At 46.5% G+C, this 13,297-nt stretch overlaps 1 protein-coding gene across 1 annotated transcript; it reads right to left on the reverse strand.

Annotated features, from left to right (window-relative positions):
• Positions 1 to 1,682: 1,682 nt before the first annotated feature.
• On the reverse strand, positions 1,683 to 5,947 carry PHOX2B (paired-like homeobox 2b). Its single transcript, XM_011987987.1, has 3 exons — positions 5,637 to 5,947; positions 4,612 to 4,799; positions 1,683 to 3,587 (listed from the first exon to the last, which is right to left on the reverse strand). The coding sequence occupies exons 1-3, from the start codon at positions 5,875 to 5,877 to the stop codon at positions 3,318 to 3,320; spliced, it is 699 nt and encodes a 232-aa protein (XP_011843377.1). The 5' UTR covers positions 5,878 to 5,947; the 3' UTR covers positions 1,683 to 3,317.
• Between the last annotated feature and the right edge of the window lie 7,350 nt (positions 5,948 to 13,297).

The following is a 13,297-nucleotide window of genomic DNA, read 5'->3' on the forward strand; positions in this document are numbered from 1 at the left end:
TATTCTTTTTTTCTTTTTTTCCCCAGACAGGGTCTCTCTCTGTCACCCAGGCTGGAGTGCAGTGGCATGATCATAGCTCATTGCCACCTTAGCTCCTGGGCTCAAGCAATTATCCCACCTTAGCCTCCCAAGTAGCTAGGACTACAGGCATGTGCCACCACACTTGGCTAATTTTTCTTTTCTTTTCTTTCTTTCTTTCTTTTTTTTTTTCTTTTTTCTTCTTTTTTTTGAGAAGAGATCTTCACATTTTGCTTAGGTGGGTTTCCAACTCTTGCCTTCAAGTGATCCTTCTGCCTTGGCTTCCCAAAGGATTGGGATTACAGGCATGAGCCACCACACCTGGCCCTAAAAGCCTTCTAGAAAGGTGATTCAAAGTTTCATATGATGCAAATATCTGAGATTTCTGAATGAACTTGCCTGATCAAATGCAAGCCACATTTGGATGCTTGTGGCAAGAAGCCCTGATAAATTTAAACCAGATCAACTGCTAATCCTTAAACCAGAGGAGGCAAACTGTGGCCTCCCTTCAAATGAGGGAAACTGAATTATGTGTTGATTATGCCCAGTCAGAGAGGTACGAAGGTAAGTACCAGAAGTTTACACAGGGCTTCTGCTTGGAGAAAGTGGCCCAGTCAAAGGGTCCAAGGAAGAGGCAGGATTCCATTTTGGGGCTGTAGTGAGGACCCCTTCCCTCCAAAAGGGATCATTAAAGCTGCCAGAATTCTTCCCTTCACCTGTTCCCAAGGTAGTCCCAGTTCTGGAATTTTCTGATTTGTGTTTCTTACAGGGTAGTTTAGTGGTTCTCATAACCTCTAGAACTTAAAGCACATTGCTGGACCCCATCCCCAGAGTTTCTGATTCAGTAGGTCCAAGGTGGGTCCCAAGAATTTCTGTCTAGCAAATTCCCAGGTGAGGCTGATGCTGCTGGTACAGGAGCCACACTTTGAGAACCATTGGTATAGTTAAATTTCACAGGCTCTAGAATGAAATTTTCTCGTTTCAAAGGCTGGCCCCATCACCCATAAACCAGGGGTGCTTCAGCAGGTTAAGTCTCTGTTGCCTCCATTCCCTCACCTATTTAAAAGAAAACAGAGGATAGGAATTGTACCTGCTTCATGGTCTTGTTTTGAAGGATAGATGAGAAAATGCATGGAAGGCACACCCTGTTCCATATAGCACTTGGTCACCTGCACACATGGAGCTTGTCGGGTGTCCTGGGGTGTCAGCAGTCTGCAGGGTTTTGGGGAGCTGGACAGCCCAGACCTTGCCGGACATCACTGGTCTTGAAGACACCTGCATGCAGAATCCACTGTCATTTTAAGTCCACCTCAAAGACCTGAATTCAAATCCTGCCTTGGCTGCTACTTAGTCCACAAATCCGCAGCCAGATGTGAACAATTTTATCAATCCCTGGTGTGCTTCTAGGGGACAGAAAAGCATGGACAAGAATCCTCCCTGCTCTCTGAAGCACTAAATTTTATATTTGGCTGAATTTGGCTGCATGGGTTTAGATGTCACAACCCACCTGGATGTCCAGAGCCAAGTGGGGTTCTTGCTATTTTTAGTACAATTTCCTTTATCTTCCCTTATCCTTTTAAAATAAAACTTTAAAAAATTACCAACCCAAAAAAAAATGAATCAAGAAAAAGAAGAATTCAATTGCTAAACTTGCTTTTTGTTTTTATTATCAACAATCAAGTTAATGGTACACTCTTGGAAAACTATATGCACATGTAGAAATATTTCCCTTTTAAATAGAAGCATTCATTATAACACATATAAATAAATTCAAAAATCTGAAACATAACTTATGACAATTATGTTCACAAACATAGTCCAACAGGAAAAAAAAGAAATCAGACAGACATGCACCTGATAACAAAAATATATACCATTGTCTGAACTGTGGCCTCTCTAAACACAAAAGATTGAACCCGTGAGAACCTTATTACACCATAAAGACACGCCATAGAGACTACAAGAAGAGAAAAACATTATACGGTCACGTAGAGGAGACGGTCTGTACTGATATTAACACGATACAATTGAGTCACAGAACACAGTTGTAGAAAGACACCGAAAAAGTTAAAGCCTCAACATTCAACTAATATCTAGAGTTTGTGCCTTTTAAAATAAAAATAACAACAAAAAAATCAAAACAGAGATGTCTAAACTGCGCGAAGAATGGAACCCTCAATATACAGTCCATCCACCATACAGGATGTGAGTCCAGTTCGGATCATTCCAACAGAAATGCAAACCGAGACACTTCTGCAAACGTGTGTGTGCCTTTTCCTTGCTCGGTAGATTTTTCTGCAGCCAGTTATGTGGACTGCAATTGACTCCAATCCAAAGCAGTGCCAAAAAGTTCAGTAAAAGCTGGTGGAAGAAGAAAATGCCAACGGGGTAGGCGGGAGCAAGGGGGAAAAAAAGAGTTGCGAAACATGAGACACATTTTGCAGAGTTTGTAGATGAAAAGGCATCTCATGGATAGGGCATCTTTCAGGGCCCAACGGCTGCAAAGATTCGGGGTTGGGAGTTGCAACTGTGTGGGGTTCCGATGCCCTAATGACGGGATAGTGTTCAGCGAGGTGGGACAGGCAAGGGGGAGCGAGAAAGTCATTCCGGCCACCGGGACAGTCTGAGCGAGTCGTCGCCGCAGTGACCCGAACCCAAGGACAGGATAGGAAGGGGGGGCTGGAAAGGGGTCCCTACTCTTCCCTGAAGAAGAGCCCCAAGAGAATCCGTGCTGTTAGGAGGGAGCGGATTTAGGGGTTCACAAGATCGAATCTTCAGTTCCAGCTGCAGCTTCTCCCCAGCCCCTCCTTTAATTTGTCTTTTTTTTTTCCTTATGTTTTTTAAACCTTTCTGGGTTGTTAGCTTTTTGTTTTTTAATGGTTTCTGTCTTCCAACTTTTTGTTTTTATTTTTACTTTTTTGTCTTTTTTTTTTTTTTCTAAACAAGTCACTGAGTTGGTTGCGAGCCCCCATCTCTTCCTGTCACCTGCTTGGGCCACAGTCATACATTCCCCGAGACAGACACAAACTGACACGCAGACACAGCCCCCTGAGAGTGCCCCCGCGTCCAGGCCGCGCTGCTCACAACCCCCGGTCAGCAGCAGGAGCCCAGGCCCCGATGCGCGGCCCCAGGCAGGTGCGAAGCCAGGGAAGTTTGTTTTGTTTTGTTTGGGAGTTGAGGAAGGGGGGTAGAAGTGGGGTTGAAATGAGGGCGACGCCTTTTTCCCTTTATTCTTAGAGCGATTACTTTAGGCCCTCGATGAAAAAGCCATGGCAGCAGCGACGACAATAGCCTTGGGCCTACCCGCTCGCCCACTCGCCCGCCCGGGCCCTGGCTCGCCCGCTGTCGCCGCCGCCGCCGCCGCCATTCGCCCCGCAGCTGGGGGTGGGGTTGGGGTTGGGACCTGGGCCCCCAGTGCTGTCCGGGTCGGTGCTCTTGGCCTCTTTGCTCTCGTCGTCCCTGGAGGAGTCAGATTTTTTGCCCGAGGAGCCGTTCTTGGCCGCGGCCGCCGCGGCTGCCGCTGCGCGCTCCTGCTTGCGAAACTTGGCACGGCGGTTCTGGAACCACACCTGGCCCAAGACGGAAGGAGAGACGATGAAGCAGGGAAAGAAAGAGGAAAATGGGAAAGAAAAGCAACGATTAGGGTGGCCCACGTTCTACTTCGGCTTGTTTTAACACCCTCCTCCCCATGAGCCGTGGTCACCCCTGCGCGCACCCAGGCCACCAAGTCTACCACTTCTTGCTGCTGTGCATCTTCGGAGAAACTTTCTTAGGGGGAGTGAGCACGCCAGGGAAATGAAGGCTTGCGGCAGAGTTAAAAAAGCTACAGGTCCCAGAAAGACCCTGAAAGGGAAGGCCTTATTTTGGTGGACCTCTGTTCAGTCTGCTTCTTGAGCAAGCCCCGAGCTCGTCATTCAATCCTAAGCCTAAGTTCTAAAGTTCAACTCTAATTGGTAGAAGGAAAAGGGATCCTCTGGGTTTGCTCCGACGCCCATCCCGGGCCTTTGGGCCTGGAAGAGCATGCGATGGTGCGTACCGCTTCTCGGTCGGGGGCTCACCCAGAGAGGTGCTGTGGCCAACTCGTGAGCGCACCTGTGTCTAACAGTTTAGAGTAAGTTATGGTTCTTGACCTTCATGAAGTCACAGACCCTTTGCAAATCTGATGCAAGTCATAGTTTTCGGGAAAATGCACCTATATGCCATGGGGCCAGGTTAAAAGCACTTGAGTTAGGAGGCATTTGGGAAAAAAGAAACAAAGGAAGGAAAGACATAATACGGGAGCAAAGTCTGCACATCTTCCACCATAGGCACTTCCTGTCCCCGAAATTGCCTTGTTCATCCACGTCCCAAGGCTCCCCATGTCTCTGCTCGGGTGGGAAACACTTCGCAGCTGGAAATAAAATGCCAAGAGCGCGCGCTCTAAGCCTTTCTCGGACATACAGCCACACCAAATCCAGTATTTCTGATCGGCCCTGGGGCTCTAGGTCTTTCTCACTCGAGGTTCCATGACTTCGAATTTCACCAGCCGCCCCTCACCCTGACACCTCCCCGGATCAGTGCGGAGGAGCTGGGTCGGTTTCCAGGCGCGCGTACCTGGACTCGCGCCTCTGTGAGGTCGATCTTCAGGGCCAGCTCCTCCCGAGTGTAGATGTCGGGGTAGTGAGTCTCCGCGAAGACCCTTTCCAGCTCTTTGAGCTGCGCACTGGTGAAAGTTGTGCGGATGCGCCGCTGCTTGCGCTTCTCGTTGAGGCCGCCGTGGTCCGTGAAGAGTTTGTAAGGAACTAGATAGAGTATGACAGAGGAGATAGAAAGTGAGCGAATCAGCCAGCAACGCGCCGGCCGTGGAGCTAGAATGTGGGGACTCCAAGGTCAGGTCATCCGGCAGCCGCTACCTACACCCGCGCAGAGAATCGCACGGAGAAGCTGCCGGAAGAAACCGAGCAAATTTGTTATCTACGGAAACCTGGGCTCAAACTTCGTACTTGGCGGAGTCGTTTCCGGCACAAGCGCATTTGGGTGGATTGAAACAGCGCGATGTGATGGACTGGGGATAGTGTTTTCAGCAGGAAAAAACCAGAGAGGAAAAAAAATCCAAAAACCTCAGTAGGAGTATCAGGGAGCCAGGAAAGAAGTTACCAAACAGTTCCACTTTGGAAACTTTTCAATTCTCAGAAAGTTGACCCGGCTTAAAAGTTGGGAGAAAGTGCTGCAAAAAAATAATAATAAATTAAAGAAATAATCATAAAAATGACCAGCCAAAGAGGTGTGAGCCGCTGTCGGTTCTTAAAAAAAGAGACACTGCCAGTAATGAGCTTTACTCTTTGTTATTTAATTATTTTCTAAGCTTTACGTCTCATCGCAAAGTAAATAAATTATGCCTATCATTTTGGCAGCTTAAGATAATTTTGTTGGCGGTTCGGGTGTGACTAGGATAGTGTAACCCTGTAAGTGAATTACCCCTCCCTGCAATCGCTTCTAACGTGATAAATTCTTTCATTTGTGTAAGCAAATTTCGTTTGGTAAATACTAAACACATTTCCATTTTCAAATGCAATCAAGGCTTCCTATATACGGGCGGAAAGGCGGCTTCCTCCGCTGAGAAAGCTGAAGGTCCTTACCTGCGGCGTACGGACTGCTCTGGTGGTCCCTGAGGGTGCCCAGGCTGCAGGATCCCGGCGTGAGGGACGGGCAGCCGGACGTGGCCCCAAAAGTGGTCCTTATCGGGTTATACTGGAAGCCACTGGCCTGGCTGCAGGAACTGAAGTCAGCATAGGCTGAAGCCAGGCTCGAGGTGTCCATCCCAGCCATACAGGACTCGTAGGCAGAGGAATTGAGGTAAGAATATTCCATTTTATACATTGAAAAGGTTCTGGATGGCTCAGCCAAGTGGAAAAATGAAATAAAAGATGGATATGGAGAAGGTGGCTGGAGTGGGGAGATGTGCACAGCTCAACGTCTGCCTCCAAACTGGCCTCCTTACTACCAGCAGAGCCTAGTTTTATGAAAAAGCCTCCTATGAGATGCCTTGTCTGAGGTCTCTAGAGCATATAGTCCTCATAATAAACTTGGCTCTTTCCACTTGGACAATAGCAAAGCGGTTGGTCTTATTGCTGGCGCTTTTTACATGACAATAACTCATCCGTCTATTGGGCTGGCACTGGGGAACTGAGCTGTCCAACCTCCCTATCATTGATTCCTGCATCTCTAATTAGAATTTAATACCACACCATTACGCACCGAGCCCCTGATCCTCCCTTCTAACCAGCTCCCTGCCCTTTAATTCAATCACACTACTTGGAAATAATGAAAGTTGGGTGACGATTCTCCCTGATCCAATTTCCCCGAGCTTTTAAGCCTTTTTAACTGATCATATACCTTAGGCATAAATTGAGATAGTGTGTGTGTTTTCCCCCTTTTTCGTCCTCTTTTTTTTCCCCCTCAGTTAGGGAGAAGAAACCTTGATGTCATAGAAAACCTGTTTTGTAAGAGTGTTACACGCTCAATTTAACAACAAGCCTACCCCCCGAAGTGCATGAAATGTTGTAAAGGACTGGGACATTGGCAAGACTCAGGCGCCCTGTAACATAGAGTAAGTGGGTCAAGGGGGTTTATGTGAACGATAAGCGGATTTCTTTAAAAATACACCTGGTAGAAGGGGTTAAAAAAGAGAGAGAGAGAGAGAGAGAAAGCATCTTATAAATTGCATTTCTCCTTGCAGCTAAATGTGCTTTCAAGAGACTCAGGGTATACAGCCACTTAAAAATAATAATAAAAAAAATCTGAGGAAAGCTTTTGAATGTAAAACATCTGGATTCTCAACCGTTGTGTTCTTTGCGCTCAGTTCTGTGTCTGTTTGCATTAGCGCAAGGTTTGCATTTGGTTGGTTTGGAGTTTCAGTGAGGTTGTTCGTTTTAATTACGCCATAACTGGCAAGCGAGCATGAAGCGTACCCAAATGTATCTCCTCTTTCATCTCTTTCGGGCGCTCTCCCTCTTTCTCGCCTCTATTTTATTTCAGGTGCCCACAATCCTCCACAGACCCGGGGATTGTGTCTGTTTGCCTTTTAGGTTTGCGGACGACAGTGAGCGAAATTCTTGCCATGTAAATGCCCAGGCAATGGCTCCAGGTCGGACACCTTTCTTGTCCGATTCCTCAGGCTTTTGGGTGCTGGCAGCGAGGCACAGACAAAGAAGCGAGCAGTGATTTGTGGACCTCGGTGGCCCCATGATTTAAGCGGAGGGTAATTTTCATTTGGTTCGTTAGGCCCTAGCAGAATGAGGGAAACTATTTCATTAAATCCTTCCTCTCGGTGGACAAGAGGGGGAAAGCTTAGTTGAATCGCCGTGTGGTGTAAACAAACCCTGGATATTTTATATGAATTAAATGTGTAGATAATTAGTTTTATTGCATTCATTACCCCCTTTATGTGCTCTGTAACAAGTCAGTAATTAAAGTAACAAACTCATAAAGTCTTTATAGGGGCATTTAGGCGTTCAGTGTTTGCCAAACTAAGTGGTTTAATTCGATGCTAGTGCCGGGGAGTGGATGGGCGCCCGCTCTCCCCTGCCACCGTGTTTTATTGCGCACTAAACTGCTGCGGACGCAGTAATGGATTAAACAGGGACAGCGGTCCCCCAGCCTTGTGCTTCTCTGCAGGGTGAGTTTCAGGCTCGTTTCAGGTGGTTGCAAATCCTCGGTGCGTGAGGAAGCGCTAAAGTCGGGAGTGCAGGGAGCCGGACCTACCGAGGATCCTGGTGATAGTTTTACGGGGAGGGCTGATAGTTTTATTGCAGTTGTATGTTGTACAATGCGTATTTGATAAAGAAGGGCCCTTGGTGACCAGTGTGCACTTTTTTGTGCACGGGGGTGAAATGAAAATAAATGTGTACAAGGTTTTACTGCGGCGGGAAACAAATTGCAACGCTCTAAATGGTTTTTCTTTATGGTCACCAGACAAGAGGAGAAAAGGGATGCAAACATCTGTCTTCAGTCCCCTAAACCTAAAGGCCAGCTAAGACGGATGCGAATCCAAGTGCTATTACAGCGGAGATTTGTCTTTATTTATCCTGCTCTCATGAATATGAATCTGCATTTGGGCCGGGAGGTGGCTGTATCCCTTTGGACTCCACACATGGAATTTCCCCCACGCTCATCCCCCTCCCCAGTCACTTAAGGGAGGTGGGGGATAGGTTGTCAAGCACAAGGCTGAGATCGTCCAAGTTTCTTCGTTCCCTCGGATTTCGGGTTGGGGGATGTGCTTGCTGGTTTTCTGAACGCAACTCTGCCGCCGAGGCCTGCACTCGGGAGATGTGGATGTAGGGAGCACAGGCCGGGTTGTCCACCGCCAGCCCGCTCCTCTGCTGCAGGGTTTAAGCGCGTTTCCCTGCAGAAGAGAGTGACCAGGAGTGACCAGGAGGTGATGTGTTTCGGCTCCAAGGCCTATTTTTGACAGTAACTAGGTTCACACTCCACTTGGTGCTAGAGTCTTAGTGTACCCCGGGTGTGTCTCCGCGTGATGCAGAGCGCGCACTCTGCTCCGGAAGCTACGGCTGGGTGCCGCGCCACTGCTGTGCGCCCCGGCTCTGATCCCTACGCCTGAGCCGACTGCAGGGCAATTTCACCGTGGGTCCTAAGTTTGCTGACAGTCCCCAGGCCTCGTTAGTTTTTAGGGAGGAGGCGAGACTAGGACCTAAAAAGTGCTGGGAGCTTGGAGTAGAGGGGTTCACGTTGGCAGTTTCTGAGGATGGCTCTTAGGTGAAGATGTGGAACTTGGAAACTTAGATGGTGCACAGAGGCACTTCCTGGACGAAAGGGAGTGTTGGGGTGGGGAGTTCAGTGAGCAACTCAGGGGACCTGGATACTGACGGGGCGTCAGAGGGTGTCAAAGGGAGAAGCTGAGTGATCTGGGCGAGGTCTCTGCCGAGCAGCGCTGGCAAGGGAAGTGCTTGACCGCGGAGGGTGTCGGGGAGCGGTCAAGGGGCAGGTCCGGGGCTCGCTCCCTCCCGGTCCTGGGGTCCCTCGCCGCCTGGCGGTCCCGGGCCGCTTAGCCAGCCATCTCCCGGCACCCCCTGCTGCCGACCGCCCCGGGTCGGGGTGCCGTGAGCCTTCTGGCCTTTGTACCACCAGACCTTTCAGCGCCGGGCCCACACGGTCGGATGAGCAAATGTGCTTGACTTCATTTTCCCCTTTGTAGACCTTGTAGGTTTATTTTGTTCAGTGTCACCATCCCTCCCCCACCACCCCTGGCCTATCGTCCCTCTGCCGGTCTTTTGTGGCCCGGGGTCCTGCTTCTGCTTGGAGATGAAAGGCGTGCGGGGCTGGGCCAGGCCAGAGCCCCAGCCCCAGCGCCCTGTTTTGTTCCAGTTGTGCTTTCTACACGCGAGCTCTCCCCTAAAAGTTGTACTAAATGGTTAATTTAATTATTCCAACTATAGACCAACTGCTTCAGCAGCCTCCACCACGCGTCTGGGAGGAAAAAAGAAACCATCTATAAGAAATAATCTAATAAAAGTGAAGTGTAGAAAAACCCCTCCTGATTTTCAACCGGCACAAATAGAATTAAGCTTCAGCATCCTTTCCCCAAACAGACCTTTTGTCCGGATCACAACTTCAGCCAACCAGAAATGTGTACAGTGCCTGCTATTTATTTTAATAGAGGCGGGTGGGTAACAGGACGGATTGATAGATAAATGACTACATGGATAGATGGATGAGTTTGATCCATCTGCCTCTGCCTTCCCTTTCTTAGTATGCGTACACGGTTGACTTTTTCCCCCTGCCGATTTTCTGAATCAATAATGGAAAGGCAATGCTATGTGATAAAAGGAGGGGAAAAGGCCATTTAAAACACCGAAAAGGAAGAGATTACCAGCATATATACTATCAGAAAAAAAAAAAAATGTTTACATGCTACTCAATACCAACTGAAAAAGGTTGAAAGTTTAAAAGAAACTTTTCTTTCCTTTTCTTCACCATTCATAGAAGGGTTTCTTTTTCTTCTTTTTTTCCTTGAAAGTCAGAAAGAATGTTAGAAGACAAGGAAACAAAACAGCAAACAAAATGCCATTGTATTGTAGTAGCGATTCATGGGAAAACGCTTGTCAGCCTCCTAATGCCTCACTCCTAGGAGGCTGTTTCGAGGCTGTTTTACCGCAGGCGAAGCACAATAACATGGGAATGAATAAAATATTAAATACCAGTGAGAGTTTCAGAGGAATTCTCTTTTTGATTGCTTTATTTGATGCTGCATCCAAATTATCCCAGCACAGCTAGCCCACTGTCTGGCATACTCAACACAGAACCAACATTCCTTCAACCGAGAATGAATAGACAAGATTTGTCCTTGGGTTTCTCCAAAAAGACTTCAGCAGACAGCAGTCTTTCCCACTCACCTGCACTAAGAAAATAACCTAGACAGAATTTACTGGGACACTATTTCCGCGGAACAGAAAGCATACCAGTCACAGTAGCCCCATATCTGATGACCCAGTACATTCTCATAGCATTTTAGAATTTCCACCACATTTTCCATTTGCCTAGCAACCATGATACACGTTTCATAATAGAAACTCTTTGAGGTTCTGGTAACTAACCTCCTGGCACTGTGAGACTAACAATTATTAACTGATTGACAATAGCGTATACAAAGCAATTAACACAGTGCTTGGCACATGGAAAGAATCCAGTGACTATTAGTCACCAGTATTATGATGATGGCAGTGATGATGATGTTGGTACAGTCTCCTAGAATTGTATATTAAACACTTGACTTTGAGATTTAGATGGTGCATAGACACAGCATTTTTCCTATTACACGTTTATAATGCATGTGGAAGAGGGTAGGCTAAATCAAAAAGCAGGCTCTAGGATATCAAATGGGAGAAAAGAAAGCAACCAGGCAGATAATTTTATTTTTTTGGAATTTACTGGAAGGTATATTTGTATTAGATAGGTTAATTATGTTTTGTCTTACAATATTATATACAGTATTTATGCATAATTAACATGGTGATTTATGTTGTATGTAAACGTTAGTATGTTCAGGGTGATCTCACTTTGAAAGGCATTTGCCCTGGGTTAGCTGTGTGGGTTTGGGTTGAACTTTTATGGCTAACTCATAGATGATGTTTCTGTATCTGGATTAACTTTGAAGGTACCCCATGTGTATGTGTTATATAGGTGATGGTGTACAGATCTCCAAAATGCATTATTTTAAGAACTTTTCAGGACATTTAAAAGCCCCACTCCACTCCTCCCCTCCTCCCCTCCTCTTCTCTTCACTCCCACAATGCTAGAATTAGCAGAAGGGGCTGCCTGTTACCTTTTTGCTGGAGTTTGGCTAATAGTAGTAACATCTGCTGGGCTGGTCGGTGTGGAGACATGGGGTATTTAATGTAAAAGTGACACAGATGTAAAAGTGACATCTGCTTGTAACAAAGGAGAACCAAAATTAAATTAGCTAGGAAGCCCTCTCTGTCTAAACCCAGAAAGAAAGAAAAAAAAAAAAGCCCTATTTGAAGAAGGAGGGAAAGAAGTAATCATGAGCCCTGACCAAGCTTGCAGGGTACAGAAGAGGACTTGTAGATGGGATTATGATTTTTTTGAGCCAGCAGCTCCCAAAATGACTGGAGGAGCAGCATCCTAAGGTAGCAATGTCCTAAGACTTTGAAGGCAACTTCTTACGCTCCAAAGAAAATGGTCAGACAAGATTATCTTTCTTAGCCAAGCAATGGCCTGAGCTGTATGAGTATAGAATGGACTGAGAAATCATTTTCAGGTTGAAGACAGGAAGGAAATAAGGGCAAAACCTTCAGAGTTAATAATATCTCAGTATATTTTTGGGTAAGTTTGAGCAGAAACAGATTTTCATTTAACAGCTATATTCAAACTCCTACTTCCAACTACTATAGATGAACCATTTTTCACCAGGCACATACATGTGCTTAGGAGATTGCATTTGGCAATCAAAACTGCCATGGTGCCTAAAATAGGGCTCAACTGTGGCACAGGGGTGGGAGTGGGGGTGGGGGTGAGATATGCTTAGCATCCTCCTAACCATTGTTCTAGGAAATCACAAGTGTTACAAAGGAGCATCTCTCTCCCTTTTTCTTATAATGATTGCCTAAATTTCTCTAAGTGGAACACATTATGACAGCTTTATATAACTTGATTTCACAATGATAACAGAAGCCACTGGACAAGAATTCCCTCAACCTCCTACGTTTCAATCTGTAAATCGATCAACTTCTGCACCCACTCATTCTCCATTGCTCCTGCTACTTGGAGGAGGGGAGCCTAGTCTTATCTAAGGCCAATCCCTCTATCATACTTTGGAGTTTGATCTCTTCTGCTAGCTCAAGGACCCCACCCAATTCTTCCTCTCTCATGGATCTTCGAACTCTCATCTGCTTGTCTGGACATATCCTGTTGTTCTCTAAACATGCTCAAGCCATGCTCATACAGATTATCAACCAACTCTTTATCCTTCCTTGGCCACAACCCACCACCACTTACCTCTCGTCTGCCCTTTACAGTCAAACATCTTGAAGGAACTATCTCTTCTCACTGTCATTATTTCTTTACTTCTCGATCACTCCATAGCGTCCTGTAATATGGCTTCCACTACCCTTATGCAAATTAAATATTTCCCGGTAAGGTTATCAGATCCACTGGGGGTTTTCCAGGCCTCCACTTACTTGAATATGTAAATCACTAGGGTTGTTTTACAAATGGTTCTCTTTCTCTTCACTTCTAGGCATATAATGTGATTTCACTTCCCTGCCCCCTAGAAGTTAGATATGGCCGTGTGACTTACTTTGACCAATGACAATTGAATGGAAGTGTTAAAGTGTGACTTCCAGGTGGAAGCTTTGAGAGCTAGCATCCAAGTCTCGACCCTCCCTCTTTTGCCCTCTTCTATGCTCCAGATGGTGACTGCTTTGTTAGTCTGAGTTTCAGAGTGAAGACACCATGAAGTAAAGAACCCAGCAGACCCACAACAGACATATATTTCCTTAGAGTCTCAGGGAAGGCTTCTGGAAGAGGTGACATCTATACTGGGTACTAAGCAGTGAGTGAGAGTGAGCAAATGGTGATGAAGTGGAAAAGAAGTTTCCCAGTATGTCAGCAACAATCAAAGGCTCCAAAACCAGACAGAACATAGAGTGTTTGTGAATTTCTAAGTGGTTCAATTTAGCTTTTGGTTAGGGCAGAATTGATGGGGGCTGGGACACATCGAGAGGTGTGTGATGAAATACAAGATAATAGCAATAGATCTGGA

Source organism: Mandrillus leucophaeus, unplaced genomic scaffold (assembly GCF_000951045.1).
Source record: "Mandrillus leucophaeus isolate KB7577 unplaced genomic scaffold, Mleu.le_1.0 Scaffold320, whole genome shotgun sequence".
Lineage (NCBI taxonomy): Eukaryota > Metazoa > Chordata > Mammalia > Primates > Cercopithecidae > Mandrillus > Mandrillus leucophaeus.